The 21,377-nt window shown below is 40.2% G+C and overlaps 1 protein-coding gene across 3 annotated transcripts in view; it reads left to right on the forward strand.

Annotated features, from left to right (window-relative positions):
- The window catches only part of LOC105702566, a 63,012-nt gene that overhangs the window by 34,989 nt on the left and 6,646 nt on the right, over nucleotides 1–21,377 (forward strand). For 2 of the 3 annotated variants that reach the window (XM_012430217.1, XM_023432660.1), the window contains exons 1-5: nucleotides 14,667–14,919; nucleotides 16,707–16,921; nucleotides 17,156–17,376; nucleotides 17,524–17,746; nucleotides 19,922–20,093. In XM_012430217.1, the coding sequence (XP_012285640.1) occupies nucleotides 14,904–14,919; nucleotides 16,707–16,921; nucleotides 17,156–17,376; nucleotides 17,524–17,746; nucleotides 19,922–20,093 (847 nt within the window). In that variant the 5' untranslated portion in view covers nucleotides 14,667–14,903. Of the gene's footprint in view, nucleotides 1–14,666; nucleotides 14,920–16,706; nucleotides 16,922–17,155; nucleotides 17,377–17,523; nucleotides 17,747–19,921; nucleotides 20,094–21,377 lie in introns of those variants that run through there. The other variant, XM_012430218.1, reaches the window with a different exon arrangement.

A 21,377-nucleotide genomic window follows, 5' to 3' on the forward strand; every position in this document is an offset into this window, starting at 1 on the left:
TATGCAGTTATCGAAGTGTACCCATCACACGACAGATCTTCCACAAAACTGCAATATCCATCTGTAAGATAAAATCAAGACATTTTCAAATGTTCCATCGTACGTCGGATGTTTTATCGCCTGAGAAATCACATCTTTATCGAGTTTTGCCTAATCGCATGCAATTTTGCTTGGAAGCAGGGTGATAATTATCGCTCATGCGTCGTCGTGATGAAGTTTCAGCCGGTTACATGTATTATTTTTGGAGGGCGACGAGAAACTGCAATGTCGGTAAGTCGATCTGGTGAAAAGTCAGTTCTGAGGCGCTCTTGATGGGGGAATAAACTAGTGCGGCTCGGGTGTCCCTAGGCAGCCGATACATCGGCCCTTTTTCTACTCGACGGAGTAGAAATTATCGGCGTGTCCGATGAATTACGACCGACGGTCAATGCACTGAAAGAAATATGACGTATTACTTGTATCAGAGCTGTAACAGCGTCCGTATGCATGTACACAAACTTTAATGCATACATGTTGTACGTTTAAGGTTATACACTTTTCGCCAAAAAATTGCGATATCAAAATATAAATCGTAAAATTCAGAGACTAACGTGTATCATTTGGAGCAAGGTAAAGAGATAGTGATTTAATTTTGGTTTAAAAAACTTGTAATCACCGAGATAGAATCATGATCTCATTTTGTTGTACCAAACGGCATCTGTCAACAAAAAAAAATGGAACGTGTAATGTAAACACACAGATTAGACAGAAAATCATGAAAAGTCAAGCAAGAAGAAGAATTACGACCGATAGTCAATGCACTGAAAGAAATATGACGTATTACTTGTATCACAGTTGTAATAGCGACCGTATGCATGTACACAAACTTTAATGCATACATGTTGCACGTTATGGCTATACACTTTTCGCCAAAAAATTGCAGAATGCTTAATCTAAGCAAGAAAAATCAGATTTATAGGATGAAAGTCGTCTTATCGTGCTTTCGATTACTTCCTGGAATCATTGAGAATAAAGTCCCTTTATATATTTCATTCCAATCGACTCGACTTATTGTTCGACTTTTACATTCACACTAGGTTTACGGGACCCGTCAATTTGACGGAATTCAAACTTCAAGAAGAAATACCGAAAAAACCATAGCATTAATTTTAACCATTTCTGTATCGTAAATTAATCAATTCATCCAAAGAATTTGTACACACAATTATTTTTTCCTAAGCCTTCTAATTATTAAAATCTATATGTAGTATACCTATCTCTACGAAACCCGTCAAATTGACGGACTAGCTAATTTCATAAACAATCCATATATATTTGCTTCGTTGCAGTGAGTGTAAGGCGAAGATGAGAGTGAAAGTTTGAATTGAAAGTGGAGAAATAGAAGGATCTTCGGATAGTGAAGAGGAAAACTTCTTGAAAGGGTGTCGTAGCAAGAAAAGGATGCGCACTCTTTCTACTTCTGACTCCGAGGATGAGAGGTCGAGCATTCCATTAATTTCCGTGATAATTTTTATACTTATTAATAATTTATTTAAACGTAAAGCCTAGTGTTGTTTAATACAGACTTAATTTGAATAAGTCGATTTTTTAAAGAAAATGCGTGTTTTCGTTTACCCGTCAATTTGACGGGTGCTCGTAGAAACAGGCATATAAAAAACGCCCGTAAACCTAGTGTTAAATATTGAAACTCTGTCTCATTGAGACTCATTCCGAACCAAAGTGTACTCGGTATGAAACCCCACCGAGTTTAACAATCAGGAAATTAGATCGAAGCAAGAAAAAACGGATTTACACATTTATAGACACATCTTGTACTGTTCTCGATTACGTAAACGATTGCGTAGAAGTCGACTCGACCGCTTAACATCGAAACCGGAGTCCACGATAAAAGCCCGTTGCCGAAGAAAATGCTCCCTATGGGAAAAAGAAGAAGAAAAGAAAGCAGAAAAGTGTCACCGTCGGCCCCCCCCCCCCGGGAGATATAATCTCAGAAAAAGCGGCGAAGCATTGCGGCTCGTATATAGAAATGATTTTCTTTCTCCTTTTTTTCTTCCTTTACTTTTACCCCCGCCGACTTCGAAACAGGTTCCGAATTACTTTGACCCTGTTCTGGCGAATGAGTCGACCTAACCTAACCGGCCGGACATAACCTAGGACACACCAAGCGGAGCCTCCCCGTCCAACGAAATTGCCAATCGACAGTACTGCATATAATTCGACACTGTCTATATAAAAACGAACGTCAGCCACGTAGGTATTTAGGGAAACCTTTTTTACCGACCGTTTCTCCCCGCGTCTCACATCACTTTAATATACTTAAATCTGAACTTTTTGTACCCTGAGTAGAATAAGAATTTGCCATACGGTAGGGATACTTGCATACGTGCAAAATTAGATTAAAAACGTGCATAAATATGGCAGAGTACAGCAATGGGGGAGAAGGAGTAATTAGGACGTATGATTAATTTAGATTCACGGATAAGGCAAGTAATGTTCGCGCGCATAAAATGAGTCACTCTCCTTGCCGCTTTCACGAGTCCATCTCTTGCATTTTATGCCTTGAATCTACCCTCGCAATTTTCCCTCGCCGGACTTTAAATAATAGAGGAAGAAATGACTTAAATAAATATGTCTTAAAAGCGTAAAGCAGTTTCTACAGTCTCGCAATCTGTCCAAGTCCATTGCGATAATTAATCCCGAGTGTTTTTATTTCATTCATAAAAAAGCCCTCTACTATACGTAACGTACTTCAATAAATCAATATAGAACATAATTGTAAATAAGATCGAGAGGTGAAGATTAACGTTCTTTGATCGTTTAACCACGTTTTTCACCGTTTTTATTCCCCGCTCTTCCATCATTCTCATTTTTTCAATTTTCCTCAACGTTGTCTCTCTTCCTGTCTCACTTTTTCAATTTTTCTTAACGTTGTCTCCAGTCTTGTCTCACTTTTTCAATTTTTCCTCAACTTAGTCTCTCGTCTAGCCTCACCTTTACAATTTTTTTTTCCAAAATTCTCCGTACCGTTTCAAAATGGTCCAAATTAATCCGAGTTTTTCCACCGCTTCCACCCTTATACACCCTTCTCAACTCTTCTCTACTCACCTCCACCCACCTACATCCTCCTCTACCTTCCAGAGCCCCGATCTCTTTCGCCCTTCCATACTTTTTCAGCATTTCCTCGTTTCCAAAAATTTCCAACATTCTCCGTACTGTTTGAAAATTGTCCAAATTAATCCGACTTTTATCACCGCTTCTACCCTTATGCATCCTTCTCTACCCTTCTCTACCCTCCTCGACCCACCTACCCCCTCCTCTACCTTCTAGAGCCTTGATCTCTTTCGCCCTTTCATACTTTTTCAGCATTTCCTCGTTTCCGAAAATTTCCAACATTCTCCGTACTGTTTGAAAATTGTCCAAATTAATCCGACTTTTACCACCGCTTCTACCCTTATGCACCCTTCTCTATCCTTCTCTACCCTCCTCGACCCACCTACCCCCTCCTCTACCTTCTAGAGCCTTGATCTCTTTCGCCCTTTCATACTTTTTCAGCATTTCCTCGTTTCCGAAAATTTCCAGCATTCTCCGCACTGTTTAAAAATTGTCCAAATTAATCCGACTTTTACCACCGCTTCCACCCTTATCCACCCTCCACTACCTTTCAGACCCTGGATCTCCCTCGTCCTCCCCTTCGAAGAATGGGGCGAAAGAAAGAGCCCCCGCCTCCCGAAGCGGATCGGACGCACGCAATATGTGCGGATAATCGGTGAGGGGGTCATCGACCCCGACTCGTCCCTCGCGTCGGGGCCTCCTCGTTTTTCCGGACGCAAAGAGTACTGACCCGCTCTCGCTTTAGGAAATAAGAAGGTCCACCTACGTGCGAGACGCGCAAAGCGGTCCGCGGAGGATCCGGGGGCCCGAAGGGCCAGGGGAGGTACAGCCGAGGCGAAGCAGGACACGGAACGGGCAAATAGCGCCGCCCGCGGTAATAAGCTCAACTAATGGGCTCCTCCGTAATTGAAAGCAGGATCTGCCAACACTGACCCCCTCCATCCCTGGCCCCTGACTCTGGGCCCTGGGGCCCGTTTTTCGGACCAATCCGCCCCGAGTTAACGACCTCCCGTCCTTTGGTTCCCCCTCGAGACTGCCGGAGTTTCGCCGATTCCGCGGTGTACAGTGAGAGACGATAATCCTCTCGTACGCCCTGACCATCTGGGGTCATTTGGGGAAATCGATCCTTTGAAGCAATCATTATTTCTATGATAACCATGGAAACTATACCCACCAAACACCCTACGTTACAGTTATATAACGTAGGAATAGCATTGCATATATTTTAATAAGTTATATAACACTGGAATAACACGATATGTAACGAATGTTATTCAAAAGATACATTATCATATAACGTCGAATTATTACCGTCCATGCATCTGGGGTCATTTGTGTAGATCAGTACTTTGAAGCAATAATTATTTCTATGATAACCATGGAAACTATACCCACCAAACACCCTATGTTACAGTTATATAACATAGGAATAGCATGGTATATAACGAATATTATTTAAAAGATACATTAATATTATATAACGTCAAATTATTACCGTACACCCTGACCACCTGGGGTCATTTGTGTAAATCAATCCTTTGAAGCAATAATTATTTCTATGATAACCATGGAAACTATACCTACCAAACACCCTATGTTACGGTTATATTACACTGGAACAACATGATATGTAACGAATGTTATTTAAAAGATACATTAATATCATATAACGTCGAATTATTAAAATACATCCTGACCACCTGGGAGGTCATTTGTATAGATCAATCCTTTGAAGCAATAATTATTTCTATGATAACCATGGAAACTATACCCACCAAACACCCTATATTACAGTTATATAACATAGGAATAGCATGGTATATAACGAATGTTATTCAAAAGATACATTAATATCATATAACGTCGGATTCTTAAAATATATCCTGACCACCTGGGGTCATTTATGTAGATCAATCCTTTGAAGCAATAATTATTTCTATGATAACCATGGAAACTATACCCACCAAACACCCTATGTTACAGTTATATAACATAGGAATAGCATGGTATATAACGAATGTTATTTAAAAGATACATTAGTATCATATGACGTCGAATTATTACCGTACATGCATCTGGGGTCGTTTGGGTAGATCACTCCTTTGAAGCAATAATTATTTCTATGACAACCATGGAACCTATACCTACCAAACAATGTATGTTACGGTTATATGACACTGGAATAACATGGTATATAACAAATGCTATTCATACATTAGTATCATATAACGTCGAATTATTACCGTTCGATGACATTGTTACAAACTTGTAAGCATTGCAATTATATAATATTAACATAACGTAACATGTTTCCGATATGTTATGTATACGTGACATTATTTGTTTTATAACGGTGTTATACAGCTGCGGTGGAAATAGTAATACAAATCATACTTTGGTTCCCCCTCGAAACTGTCGGCGTTTCGCCGATACCCCGGTGTACAGTGCGAGACGATAATCCTCTCGTACATCCTGACCACCTGGGGTCGTTTGTGTAGATCAATCCTTTGAATCAATAATTATTTCTATGATAACCATGGAAACTATACCCACCAAACACCCTATGTTACGGTTATATTACACTGGAATAACATGATATGTAACGAATGTTATTCAAATGATACATTAATATCATATAGCGTTGAATTATTACCGTACATCGTGACCACCTGGGGTCGTTTGTGTAGATCAATCCTTTGAATCAATAATTATTTCTATGATAACCATGGAAACTATACCCACCAAACACCCTATGTTACGGTTATATTACACTGGAATAACATGATATGTAACGAATGTTATTCAAATGATACATTAATATCATATAGCGTTGAATTATTACCGTACATCGTGACCACCTGGGGTCGTTTGTGTAGATCAATCCTTTGAATCAATAATTATTTCTATGATAACCATGGAAACTATACCCACCAAACACCCTATGTTACGGTTATATAACACTGGAATAACATGATATGTAACGAATGTTATTCAAAAGATACATTAATATCATATAACGTTGAATTATTACCGTACATCCTGACCACCTGGGGTCGTTTATGTAGATCAATCCTTTGAATCAATAATTATTTCTATGATAACCATGGAACCTATACCTACCAAACAACCTATGTTACGGTTATATAACACTGGAATAACATGATATGTAACGAATGTTATTCTGTGTCTATGTCCGGACATCTAGCCTTTGAGTGGATTTACAATAGAGTTCATAGATATCTATATATATCTTACATACGTTCTATAAACATTTATATACGATTAATCTACGGATATTCCACGTTCCGCGGTGTCTTTGAAACGACGTCGAAAATTAGTTCGTTTCCGCGGACATTGAAGTACCGCCAAACATGAGGTCGCTCTCTCCTTTCTTTTGGATTCTTTTTCTTGACTTTAAAAGTTTCGTTTCGACGCGGCATAGGGCGTGTTTTTTCCATTACTTTATCTTACGAATTTCTTGACCCCAAGAAACTTTGAGGTTCACCCCTTTCGAGGAAGTACATCTCAAGGGTGGTTCTTCTATCTTCCTTAGATTCTCCGAAAAATCGGAAAAAATATTCAGTCGGCGAATTCGGTTCTTTCTTCACTTTGGAAGTTTGGTTCCGACGAGGTATAGGGTGCGTTTTTTTCCAATACTCGACCTTACGAATTTCTTGACCCTAAGAAACTTTGAGGTTCATCTCCTTCAAGGGAGTACATCTCAGGGGTGGTTCTTCTACCTTTCTTAGATTCTCAAAAAAATCGGCAAAAATATTCAGTCGACAGATTCGTCTTTTTCTTGACTTTGGAAGTTTGGTTCCGACGGGGGCGGAGAAAAGGGAGACGCGGTCCGCGTTCACCTTGCTCCTCGGTCTTGCACTCTTTGGAGATATATAACCCGCGGCTGGCCGAGGGAGAGGAAGAGGGCAGATACGTAGGTTTCGTTCACCTCGGGAGCGAGAAGGTCTAGAACCTGACCTTCGGACACAAAGACGAGGGTTCGGCAGCTCGACTACCGCCATCTTTGTAACTCGAGCGTCGGTACCCGAATGTCAGGGTTTCCACTCTACGGGAACGGCCACTCTCTATGGTTTCCTCCTGATTCATTAAGAATTCCCTTATGCTCAACGGTAGAAGCGTCGTTCGCGGAAACCATAGCTTATGGAAACCGAGATGGCACGTGTATATGTTGAAGTGTCCAGAGAAGGTTAGAAACACCGTTAAACAAGATATTGTAATTTTGAACATTTACGTTCTAAGTTTTATTCAGACATGGTATAGTAACTTTACAACGTCTTTTCAAATAGAAGTTTATATCAAATTTAGTCAATTTAAAAGTCTATATATATAGTCAAATAGCATAAATGTTAAATTAATGACAATTTTAGCACACAAGTGTATCGATTTTCCTATACAATTTTGCAGAATTGTAACACGATGTTATAAAATTATAAATTTATTTTTATACTTTACTATAATCTCGTGCATCAAAAGTGTACGAATTTTATGAACATTTTTAACAAGGTAGAAAGGGATCCGATATTTCCAAGCTTTTCTGAAAGTACGCCGCGCGCGAGTTACGAATTCTCTGATATAGGAAATTAAGTGATAACGAGAATGGTAAAAAACATGCGAAGCCTTTTTTTCTTTCCAATAGGATATTTATTCATTTTGTGGTACTTGTCATTTGCGATGAAATGCTACGATAGAATTTACACCTGAAACAACACCAAGAACTTCTGGGAAAGCTTGGAGAAGGAGATACCTTTCGGTCTAATCTGCTTCGGAAACTCCCGTTCTTATCTGTCTCTTCCATTTCTATAAGTTATATGGTGGAAACGATAATTCTATCAAGGCGCAGGAGTCTTCGGCAATTCGGACGCCGAGACACGCGATACATCTCTACGCCTTCTTGGTTTCTTTCCCGCATAGAAACAAAAGATATTACTCTTTATCAAATTTCGTGTCATCCCTTGCAATTTCATCGTATAATATATCTTAGATATATTATACAATCTACTTATACTATACTTACAATTTACATATTAAAACGTTGAGAATTTAAAGTAGTTCTGTGTATTAACTCCGAAATGTGTCGCTCAACGGTGTAAACGTCGTTCCTGAAACGGTTTTTCAATCGAGGACTTTTCGTCGACTGGGGCGCCATCTTGGTTTCTTCCCGGTAACTAAAAACAAGAGCAACTACATATTACCAAATTTCATACAGTCTCCTCCAATCTTCTCGTCAAATAAATGACATTTGTAATTCTTACTTTTAAGCGTTGTAGATTTTAAGCAGCATCGTACATTAATCCCAAGGTATACTTACAGTATATGGAGAAACTGTAATGTGGAAATAAGCCACCTCTATTTTTCGTTCTGTGGTCGTTTCTGTATTGTACTTCGCAAGAGAGTAATGTACTTTGGGAGTAAGTACCCATTGTTTGACACAAATGTACATTTATACGTACATATATGTGTAAATATGTATCAATGCGTACTATTGTATCGATTTCAATCGAGGACTTTTCGTCGACTCAGACGCCATCTTTGTTTCTTCCCGCTAACTAAAAACAAGAGTAACTACATTTTACCAAATTTCATACAATTTTCTCCAATCTTCTCTTCAAATAAACGACGTTTGTAATTCTTATTTTAAGCGTTGAAGATTTTAAGCAGCATCATGCATTAATCCCAAGGTATACTTACAGTATATGGAGAAACTGTAATGTGGAAATAAGCCACCTCTATTTTTCGCTCTGTGGTCGTTTCTGTATTGTACTTCGCAAGAGAGTAACGTACTTCGGGAGTAAGTACCCATTGTTCGACACAAATGTACATTTATACGAACATATATAGGTAAATATGTATCAATGCGTATCATTGTACATACATTCGTCTGGAAATAGGGGTCGAAGTTTGATTTTCAAGCTTGGTGGGGTGCGATGAAAAGATTCGCTTTTTCGGGCTGCTCGATTGGCTAGCTGGCTTAAGGGGCGACCGAAGGGGGGGAAGCCTACGGGAGGGGTGGGGAAGGGAAGGGAGAGGGGGTTGGATTTAGGGAGTCCGGTTGTTCAACCTGTGGCAATTTCTGCAAACACCACAGACAGAGGGGGGAGAGTCTAGACGAGGAAATCGACGACCTTCCCCCCAAGGTCGGACCTCGGTGACCTCACCCTGACCTTCCCAAACCTTGGCATGGATTTCCACCTAAATTCGATAGGGCTGAAAATTTGCCGCGAGCATTGAAACCGTTTATTTCGATCACTCGGCGCCTTATGCAAATGGGAACTCACCGTGGCGTGCTAACGGAAATGTTGGTGGTAACAAAGTGGATATCGATTATACTACCGATCATTAACGAGTCCTGAAATAAGGAAATTAATATTCAGGGGGTGGGAAATCTTTCTTAGTAACTCAAAGTAAAGGACACTTTGAAGAGGTTAAAGCGTTATCAAACGACTTTTTACCCGATGGGATTGTACTCAAGTGTCGTGTTTCGAGGTTAGGAGGCGAACCCCTCACCTCTCTCGGGAGCATCGCCAGCTTTTAGACGGTGCCAAAAGACCGGCGGAAAAGTGTTTCGCGAAAATTTCTACCTCGGAGGTCGCTTAGCTGTGCGCGGGCGTACTCGATGCACGTGCCGCTGCATATCGTACGTAAATTCCGCGTCGCGCCTTTTCCTCGAGTCATCTAGCGACACGTGCGAGGTCACGATTCATTTGCGAGAACGAGCCGCTCCCGCTCATGTCCCTTAATAGTGTCGCCATTTATCCATGCACAGGGCAAAAAGCATGATATTCTCTCTGGTTCTCTCATATATCGCGGCCATGTTTATCCAACAATTTTCAAACTCCGCGCAAGATGGCGGCCGCGTCACGTGGTACCCCAGCGACCACGTGGTATAGCCTGTCAAAAAAATTCATAAAACTCATAGGTTTTTAGTACGTAAGGTCGTAGTGAAATTATAAATTTGATGTCTTAACGGTGACTTAGCATAGATTGATTATAAAATGTATAATTTTATAACATTGCGTTGTCATTTTATGAAATTGTCCGGAAGAATTATAAATTTGATATTCCAATGTCATTTGGTACATATTGCGTGTAATCTTTTTGAATGAGTTTTTAATTATACGATCGGTTTTAATAAATAATAAAATGAATAAAACTGAATAAAACTTCCAACAAAAGGGTAATAAAATTACAATATATTTTTTTGTTAACAGTGCACCTTCAAATTCGGCAAACGAAGCGCACGAAAATCCCATTAATTAGTGATTCAATTCGATTAAATCCATTGAATTGGAGGAAACTCGACGTCGGACAATCTCAGTCCCGTCGTTTGAAAAATTGCCAAGGGACTTCGACTACCATTGTCGGTGTCGTCGACGCTGTCGTTGTTGTCCTTCATTTTTATAATTATTTTCCCGGTGGTGAAGCGCGTCTTTACCTTGATGTGCCTCGGTCGACCGTGTAGAGAGGAGGCCGGAGGTTCTTTGACGGTCCATCGTCATCGGACGTTCACACCCGCGCTAAAACCCACCCACTCTTCTCGGTTTTTCACCCTCTCGGGAACCCTGGAGCTCCACTTCGTCATTGGTCGGCCTCACGAGGGCTGAAAATGCCTCGCGCATGATCCGCGCGTGTTTATTCAACCCCCGGCCGTTTTCTGGCCGTATATAAAGGCTTTAAGTTGCTCGCTTCGCTCTATTCGAATTCCGGATGATTCGCGCGTCCGCGTCGCGGTCCTCGGTTGACATTTTTCTCCTTTCTTTTGCAATCGGACCGGCCGACTGTCCGTCAAGCAGCGATTCTTCGTCCTTTGCAGTCGTTTTCTCTTTGCTCCTTAAACCCGACCCGGACGTGGAGTGTTTGGAAGCCGCGGTAGTCCTTTTCTTAAAAAAGGAAAAGAAAGACCCACAAAATCGCCTCTTTCGTTTACCATAGTAAAAGAGAAGGAGAACATAGTGTTTTTTAAAGCCCCGAGCTGAGCGCGGTCTACCGCCGATGGTTCATAATCATACATTCTTGTTTATCTTCATTTTTTAATATCGATCCATTGCGCTTGTATTAAGCCCCTTCCATTTACTTTGAGGTACAAAGAATCGCGCGGATTTTTTATTTTACCGAGGTCCAATTGTCGGCATTCTGGTCTCTTGGGGCATGCTTTAGTATTTTCAAATGCGTTTGTATCTTCTAGAGCAATTGTTGAGATATTAGGCCGTTTTCATGCAATTGTTTAATTGTCGGGCGATAACTTTAAGAGACTTTTGAAAGTAACCGCATGGAAAATCGTGCCATGTTTGGAGACTATATTTTGTCAATCTTCGAAACTTTTTAAATTCCATTGTTTTAGAATCAGCGGACATTGTAACTCTTTCAAGTCGTATATCTTTTATTTGTTTTCGCTGTAATTAGGCAAGCAACAGTAGAACAGTATATAAGTGATTTTCGTCACGTCGCTTGATCGCGTTGACTGCAATGTACCTTTGAAAAGGTCTTATTTTACGTTAAAAAAAAATAATAAAGGAAAATTGATGGTCGATAAAGTTTCGGCCGACGCGTCAGGTGCTCCGTGGTTCCAGGGCGATAAGAGGCGGTATCTGCGCTCGGCGTTTTCTCTTTTCCGAAGTGGGGAGAAGGATTATCTAGGCGCTTTCGCCGGCTTCGGGTGGCTCGGTGAAAATCCCCGAAGACATCGGCGATCGCGTAATGCGCCTCCGACTCGGTTCGCTTGGCCATCGAAAGGCTCGTTTCCCGTCCGATCGTGCCCGGTGAGAGTACAGTGAAAACCTCACTCCTAGTTCCTCGCCGTTCCCCCGATTTTCTCGAGAAAGCGAGCCAGGAAAAAGGAAGAGGAAGCCCCGGAAATCCGGCAATGCTCCTGCAATGCGTCGGAGAATGTCTCCAAGGGAGCAGAACATTCCCAGGTGTGTTCCGCGTACCCTCCGATCGCCCGATCAGCTGATTTTGACAGCTGGACACTCGCGTGAAAACTTTGAATGAAGTATGGGACACATTCACTAAAACGCGGTAATGGTGTTTTATCGCCTAATAGAGACGATAATGAGAGAGGAAGCCGTGGAAAATGTATGAACATTTCGTGTAAATTTTAGAAATTTCATCGTGTGCCTCCGGCCGATCAGCTGATTTTGACAGCTGGACACTTACGTAAAAACTTTGAATGAAGTATGGGACACTTTCATTAAAACACGGTAATGGCGTTTTATCGCCTAATAGAGACGATAATGAGAGAGGAAGCCGTGGAAAATGTATGGATATTTCGTGTAGATTTTAGAAATGTCATCGTGTGCCTCCGGCCGATCAGCTGATTGTGACAGCTGGGCACTTGCGTAAAATTTTTGAACGAAGTGAGACACATTCATTAAAACGCGGTAATGGTGTTTTATCACCTAATAGAGACGATAATTAGAGAGGAAGCCGTGCAAAATGTATGAACATTTCGTGTAGATTTTAGAAATTTCACTGCGTGCCTTCGGCTGATCAGCTGAGTTTGACAGCCGGTCACATGTAAGAACTTTTAATGAAATATCGAAAATTTTAACTGTAATAGAGTCGTGGTGTTTTATCGTTTAGTAGAAACGATAATAGGACAGGAAAATGATGGAAAATTTGTGAACTTTTCGCGTAGACGAGATATTATTTCAATTCTAGTGATTATTAAATCTTCCAGTCATTCGATCAGCTGATTTTGACAACTGGCCGCGTACATGGAAACATTGAATAAAATATAGGGCATTTTAATTAAAAAATAGTAATGACGTATTACCGTCCATGAGAGATAATAAAAGATGGAAACGATGGAAAATGTTTGAACTTTTCCGACAGATTTGTTATTACCCAGATTCTAGAAATTTGATTCCAAACCCTCCCATTTCCCGATCAGCTGATTTTGACAGCTGATCGAGTGCACGAAAACTTTAAATAAAGTTTCGACAGTTTTAATTAAAACCCAATAATAGTATTTCCCCGACTAAGTGGGACGATAATAGTTGAGGGAAACAGCGGAAAATATATGAACTTTTCGCGCGGGTTAGTTATAATTTAGATTATCAAAATTTAACCGTGTACTTCAGGGTCGATCGATCAGCTGATTTTTACAGTTGGTCGCGTGCGCGGAAACTTTAAATAAAGTTTTGGAAATTTTAATTAGAAAAATATTAAAGGCGTTTTAACGTCCAACAGGGACAATACTGGAAGACGGTGAAAAATCCGGAAAATACTAGAAGGTGTGAACTCTCCGCGCGAATTTATTATTTGAATCCTATAGTGTAAAAAAAGTAAACGGGAAATGGGGATAGATCGTTTTTATCCGTAAGGGATAGATTATAGTTACAAGTATTCGCGTAGTTCTGAGAATAAGGAATAATCAACCGTTTGTAAGTGGAATAGAGAATAACCTCGTAAAGTCGATAACAGTGATCACGCGTTGGAAAATTATTCTCAACAAGGCGCATTGTTCATCTAGCTGCGAAATCACCCGCTGATTCACTTCGATTCTTTGTTCCAAGCTGCGCCCCTTGACTAATTTAAAATGCTAAAGAGGCCTAAGATTATTCATCTCGCTATATAATTATGTTTTATTAGGAAAATGGGCGAGGTCGACGTTTCGTTTTCGAAAAACTTTGGGAAATTGATAGGAGAAATCGATAAAACCGCATGCATGGTCACCCGATACCCTGGTACCCGAGCATGGTAACCATATAGGGGACGTTTATGTAAATCGATTCATTAAATTAGCAATTATCTCTGTGGTACCTAATTATTCATAAAAAATCGATGCGTGGCTGCCACGATCGTCGGAAGCGAAACTTCTGAAGTAATGAGAAATATTCGATATTATTAATTATTCTTTCACGAAATGCCCTTACGCATTCAGTATTAATTTTTCTCGGGAATCATTATTTTTATTTTACTCTAAATGTGAATAATTATCCAAGAGAATAACACACCGATACCATCGAAAATATTCACGGAAATTGTGTAAATACTAAAACATAAAGATGGATATAAATAGTAAGTAACTAAAGAAAAGAAAAAGAAAGAGAATTGAGACCGCTTATTCAAATTGTGTTTATACTAAAACACAAAGGTAAATGTAAATAGTAATTAACTGTAGAAAAATATTTCACTTTCCGAAACAGGCCTCCTTCATAACGTGCAAACTTACACGTATCATTGTGTGATAAGAAGTTTCACTTCAAAAGAGCATTTCGGGATGTTTGTCTTTATTTAAAAAATGCATGCACGAGGGTTAACGGCTATAGATGATTTAAACGGCGCGCTTTGATTAGCCTTTCATTTTGTCATAAGAAGTCGCACTTAAAGAAAGCATTTTGTAATATTTATTGTTTAAAGTCCATGCACGCGCTCCGTTCAAATCGCCCGCGATCTTTGCGGTTGCGATTTGAATGGCGCGCTCTAATTGGCCGACCAATCAGAACGCGCGGTTGGCAACCACGAATAGGAGAGCGCTTTCTTTTCGGAAGGCTGGCGAAGTCAGTGTCATGGCGGCCGTCGTGGTATCGGGTGCTGTTACGGTGCTGTCACGATGTCGTGGGGAGGAATGGCGTTTTTCGGCGATAGTTCCTCGGCAAGCTGCACGCGATCTGTTTCGGAGTTGATACTCGATGGATGGCCGACCAACTCGAGATTCCCTACCGTCCGATTAAAGCCCGGACGTGAATCCCGTCTGCGTAGCGCGTGACGGTGTCTTCTCTTTTACGCGCTTCGCATCGCGGGACCTTGAGACGTTTATTTCCCCGTAAATGCCCATCGCGGCAAGTAAGTTGCGACCTCACGATTTGCGGGAAGTTTCTAGACTTGTCGGTAACCTCCTACTATAGGAGTTACCGATTTTTAAGGGTTTAAACGGCCCCGACGTTGCGTAAGCTACGCCTCGGACACCCGTTATAGGGAGGGGAGAACTCGACTTACTTATTCTTTCTTTTTCAGCGCTACTTAGGGAACTTATTTGCCGTTGGTTTAAGGATCATTTTGTTGCGTCAGATTCCTTCGATGGAGAGTTGGACAGTTTTATGGTCTTAATCGAGTTGACATTTATATTCCTTTCTTAACTTCGAGATGACAGTTTGGCTTTCCGATGAAATCAGTGGTTTAAAGAGCCTTCTTAGCAAGTATCTAGCAACATTCTTATCATTGTTTAAAAAAACGTGTTAAGAGATTAGAGATTTACAGCTGTTAACAACTGATAGCGTTAGTTGAAACGCCCGACCAGATCAGAGTATGTAGTGTTCTCAGCTATAAATTAGATTCTTACTGATGACAATGTTTATTTAAAAGATCGAAAAAAAATCTGGAAAGAGAGGTGCTCACTTTCTAAAATCTACACTTAGCTTCGGATTTATATAAGACCATGTTATTTAATAGTCTGATTATTACTGAACTTCTGTTATATATTTAAAGTATTATTAAAGAACCATTACAAATGGTAAGTGTTGGTGGGGCTGATAATTTGTTTATAACATATTATAACAGTCAATGCATTAACGCTGTCGTTGATGGTTTTAAATTTTTCTTTTAACATTAGAACGGCGTAGATTTTTTTTTTTTATAGGATGAGCCATTTGAAACAAGTCATTTTGACCCGTGTCGTAGTTCCAGTATTAACTAAACGGCCCTTTTGTTTTTATAAGTTTTTATTCTGGGAAAGTTATTTTGCCTTTATATCTCTCTTTGAATCTATAAATAAGTTTATCGCTGCATGGAGGAATTAAGCCCTCCTAACGAGGATTGTGTAATCAATGATAACTGGTCGTTTACCTCAATGGTAGAATGGTCAAAACGTATCTGACTATAATTAGCAGCAACCTGAAAGAGCACTGATTTGATCAGACACTCACATTCGGATATACCGTGGTTATATTACATAGCTGGCTGTGTTTGATTTAAATCAACTGACTTGAATTACTGGTTTCATCAGTTTTTTTAAAAACAATGTACATGATGAATTACGTCATACATACTTTAGATAATCTATACCAAGTATCACTATTTTTGTTATTTTATGTACATTATTATCTAAACGTTAAACTTTTAAGTTAAATCTATTTTTTCTTCGATAACAAGAAATGGCTAATCGGTGCTTATTCAATTTGATAAATGATAGAAAGAACAAGGCGAGCCTCCCTTTTTGGCTGAGATCCATTAACCTAAAAAGAACCTGTGTATCTGTTAACATTTAAGCTTTCTGGCTTTGGCAGTAATGATGTCACATTGACCTTGGTAATTAACCCTGTACCGTAATTGATGATATTATTATTGGTCATTACTCAATAATACGCTTTACACGCTGTCTAAATTAAACTCTTGAAGAAGCCAAAAGGGACTTATAGATCAGTACTCTTTTCGAACGATCTGCAGGCTGTTTAACCCTTTGCGCTTTGATTTAATTTTTGAAGCATTCTAGCTGAATGAGTCCAGTTCGTCATTGTAGCGCAAGGGGTTAATCATTGTACAAAATACGTTAATTTGGGTGATATTCTATGAAAATTTATCTATTTCAATCTGTATAATGATTTGTATAAATATTGTACTGTCTCATTTTCTAGGCATGCACTGCCTAGGCGCAGTGACGGGTGGCACAGCTAGCCCCAATGGGGTTAGCGGTCGAGGAGGTGTTCTGAATGTGGTCCGAGCTCTTGGAGTCCTTGTAAACGAAGGAAGAATCCAGGGTCCTCCGCGTGGGTACAAGGAGGGTCCTCATTGCTCCGCTCCTCTTCAGGCAGCACCGAACAATCATTTGTGCGAAAAGGATAGCTACTTGGTACGCCTTTACCAGTATTTAAAACTAGCACTACCAAACCTGATGGCTTACCTAGAAAAAAAATCCGCCAGTAGTTCTAGTGTTAATAATGAATTTCTCTCATTCAACGATTCTCTTTGTAAATCTATAAATATAAATAATTAATATAACACAGAGTCACATATACTGACAGCTGTGTTTTAAAGTTATCATGCCTTCGCTGTTTCACGTATTGACTTCGTTATTCACTTTCAGTGTGACCGATACCATGTATTGATTCGAGAGATTGCAGACCGCACCGCAATTGGTTCATTTCTGTGCATCGAGGTGTTATTATGCAGCGATTGTCCATGTGGTCTGGCGAAAGCCACCTGCAAAGATCCAGTGTTTCCCATACCATTCATATCCATACCTCCCTGGCAACACTCTTCCGAGATGTTGCTCGAATACTGGTGCATCAGCATCGTACCGAGCAAGTAAGTATAAATAAATAGTTATACATAAATATGTGGATGAAATTAATTCAAACACCAGAATATTTTGTTACGATTAGTATATAATAATAATATTAAGGTCGAAGAAGAGAGAAAAATTAATGCAGAAATGGGGTTGATTTATTCCAGGGGCCCGGAAATGATGAATTGTCAGGGGCTTTATCAAGCGGTTCGTTCGAGACTGCATTTCAGCCAAGTTGCTGCCTGGTGGTCCCGGAGCTGTGGCGCGAATCCAAGTTATATTGCCACCAGAGTGGTGCCCTACAACGAAGACAATCTCAGAAGGTTTCGCGAACCACCGACCGAGCACACCTTCCCTTTGGCTGACAGTTCCGATGGGAATTCCATCAAGGTACGTCGTCAAACTGTTAACTGTAATTGCGATTCTATCGAAGGCTCACGCCTTTTAACGCACATTTACAATCCATTAAGGTGATATGAAAGAATCAGCCTATATATATCCGAGAAGTCAAATCGTTGGGGAAAGTATTCTCCGAATTGGGGGTACCGGTTCGTTTCATATTTTGCCACGGGAATATGCAGGCCGTAAAGTAGGTCCTGAAACTCACGATGTTTCATTTTTCATAAAAAATTGATTTATTTATGATGGACTAGAACCAACATGGCGTGGCCTGGGCAAGTTTTCGATATTGTACGCTTCTTGGAGGCTTAAAATCGAAAATAAAGAGTTTCAGGACCTAGCTCGAACAATTTAGAATACCGTAGAAATGGAATATCACAGAGTCAGATGGGAAAATATGGGAAATACTTTCACCAACGATTGCAAAAGAATGCTGGGCTAACGCCTGTTCTCAGAACAAAAATTTAGTTGCAGCTAAACGTCACAGATGGCGACGTTGGCCTTAAACAGTCGTTAGAATAATGAATTCACGGGATTTCAACAGTTTTACGTCGATATCTTCATCATTACTTTACCGAAATAACACATGGAACACTTTACTTCGTATAATTGTCAACGTAGACTGTAAAAGATAACTCTACATAAATATAAATGTCGGTATTGGGTCGCGCCAGCTTATGTTACCACTTGGGTATTCAAAACGACGTTACCACCTAAAAGGGTATAGATGAATTTTAATTTATCGGCCTCGATGAAATTTCTCAGCGCCTTTCATATCATCTTAAGTCGACGTTTCAAAACGGGAGGTTTTTTCAAATCGTTGACAAAATACACCTGGCGCGAAACTCTGTGGAGTTTCTTTGCAAGAATGAGAATGAGCACATGAACTATCTCCCTCCGTAAATACCGCGTACGATTCGTCCCTTGATTCCTAAGTGAGATTTTTTGCGACTTAAGAGGATGTGAAAGTGACATCGAAGCGGTCTCGTTTATGAAACTTTTCTCCGAATTGGATGTACCGAATCATTTCAAACTTTACAACATGAATATAGAGGGTACGAAGAAGACGCTGACACCCATGACATTTCAATTTTAAGAAAATTTGTTTATAGATATTTTCAGAACTTTGTGTGAAAATGAAATTTCGCGAGTTTCAGGACCGTACCTTAGGGTTTCCATATTCACGTTGTAAAGTTTGAAACGATTCGGTACACCCAGTTCGGAGAAAAGTTTCATGAATTATTGACTCCTCAGACGCCACTTTCACATCCTCTAAAGGTGAAGTGAAATCCCCCTCAAATCCGTCCATTCGAATAAGACGCTTTTTTTTTTTAAGGGTATTGGATAGAACTATCTGAAACTTTGACACCTGATTCGTGAGGACCTAGGAATTATCCTGACACTTTCAAAATTTGGATTTTTCAAAGAACTTTTTCAGCTTAGCCCAGGCCATAACCGAAATGGTGTCGAATTCTCATATTTCGATCGATATACAATTATTGAAGGCTGTAATATGAGAAATGAAAGTGGTCAGGGCAATTTAGAATACTCCGTTAATTGAGAAACTCGCATTTGAACGAGATGTAAAGGCAAAAAAAGTGTCTTATGCGCTTCTATGCTAAAACAATGATTAATCTAATACGAGGTCTTGGAGTGAAAATTTAGTTGACGTGGAAATCACAGATGGCGCAGGGCGTCCCTCTGCAGTCAATCGGAGCCTCAGAAACCATGAATCCAGAGGATTTCTGGAGTTTTACTTCTATTTCTTTATAATTATTGCACGAAAATGATAGATGGAGTATGCCATTTAGTACAATACCGAATTTAATTAGACACAGCTGTCGATATAAAAACGAACGTCGGTAACGTAGGTATTTAGAAGAATCTTTTTCACCGACGTCGATCAAGTTCCTCGCCCGTGTTTCACTTCACCTTAACGTCGAGTGGCCGAAGGTTTGGCGTATCTTTGCATGTAATGACACGGTAATTCGGGTGGCAAGCTACCCGAAGTACCGACCAGCTCTCTATTTCTGGGCGCAGGAGGGCACTCTTAACGAAAATCCTACTTTTAACCGGCAGATGCGTCACCGGGTGCCCCGATCTCTTACAAAAGGTGTGTCGGTGCGTTTAACGGAGCTGAAGACGGGATTCTCGTGTGAATTTTAGGTAACCGTGTGGGCACTGCCGCGGATGGAAGAGGTCCCCGTTCTGATTTGTCCGATCCACCCGAAGACGGAGAGGGCCAACGAGGAGGGCGTTGCGAGGGCGTTAACGCCGACTAAAAATATTCTCCCCGTACCTGCGGTCTCGCATAATCCAGAGTCACTGGTGTTGCCTGGTAAAACTATTTATAGAAACTCCTTCCGCACTGTCTCTGTGTATGCTTCTCTAAGGGACTCCGTTAGAGTCTTCGAAGCCTCTGGTTGCACTTCTAACGATTCGTTTCTTAAGTGACTCCGAAAATTAGTCCAGTTGTTATGAGTTTCCCTTGGCCTCGACTTGCATGTTTACCTTTCATTGATGGTTGCTATAGAAAGATGATTTAATGTCTTTTGAATGTTATTATAAGAGGAGGCTACCACGTTGCATTGTTGAGACTTGGGTCCTTACTCGTGTCTCACTTTTAGCGTTAAAAGACATATTTTAGAACACTGTTAAATGCGACCCGACTCATGTCTCGCTTTTAAACCACTTTTATTGGAAATCCTTAAAAGAAGCCATTAAAGACGTATTTTAACAGCCATACCTCCTTTTAAGCTTTTTCTTTTGGAGCGCTTTTAGGATAAAAGTGAGCGACGATTCCCTAAAAGTGGGTAAGGGGACTTTTAAACCGCTTGCAGCTGTCAAAATCATACGTCAAGTTTTGACAGCTTTTAGTGATTAAAATCGCACATGATAAATGGAATGCATTAACGACATTTTTCACAGAGGAAAAGCTCGCGAAGTGAATACAATGCATCAAATAAATACCAGGGACTTTCGAAGTCGAATTTATGTCGTTCTTGGTTAACCAAGAAATTGGGCTTCGGTTCCGATTTTATTCTGTTAAACTCACTTTCCATTTTTATGTCAAAGTTCGGCCGACTCGGAACTTTTGGCACGTGCTGGGCACGCGGAACGCAATCGTCACATTTTTTTGACGTTGTCATATTACATTTCGTAAAAACGGCCTTTTAACTAAAAGTAGTCATAATAGAAGATATGAGTATGGCGTCTTTTAGCGGCGGTCCGATTATCATTAATTAAAAGATGTTTAAAAGCGCTGCTAAATGTGAGATATGAGTAAAGGCCTTGGTCTGTAAAGCCTCGTTTACCCTAGTAGAGTTAGTACAGATATACCCTAGTTTATTTTTTTTAAACTACTCCACTCTGCTAATTGTGTAGGGGTAACCATGTATACAAAGATAGTAGTTTGGTAGAGGAGGGTTTTGTTTAAAGATACACGTTTTTTACTCCACTGTAATAAACCCATTTACATCGCTAGAGTAGAATGAGGATTGTGGTCGTGGAAAGGAAAGTAGAGTGTTTCGTTCCACACGTAGTATTTACTATACTTTACTTTAGTATTTACTGTACTAACTACCTAGTAGAGTTAGTACAGATATACCCTAGCTTATTTTTT

This window comes from Orussus abietinus, unplaced genomic scaffold (genome assembly GCF_000612105.2).
Source record: "Orussus abietinus isolate OABI.00-Male unplaced genomic scaffold, Oabi_2.0 scaffold386, whole genome shotgun sequence".
NCBI lineage: Eukaryota > Metazoa > Arthropoda > Insecta > Hymenoptera > Orussidae > Orussus > Orussus abietinus.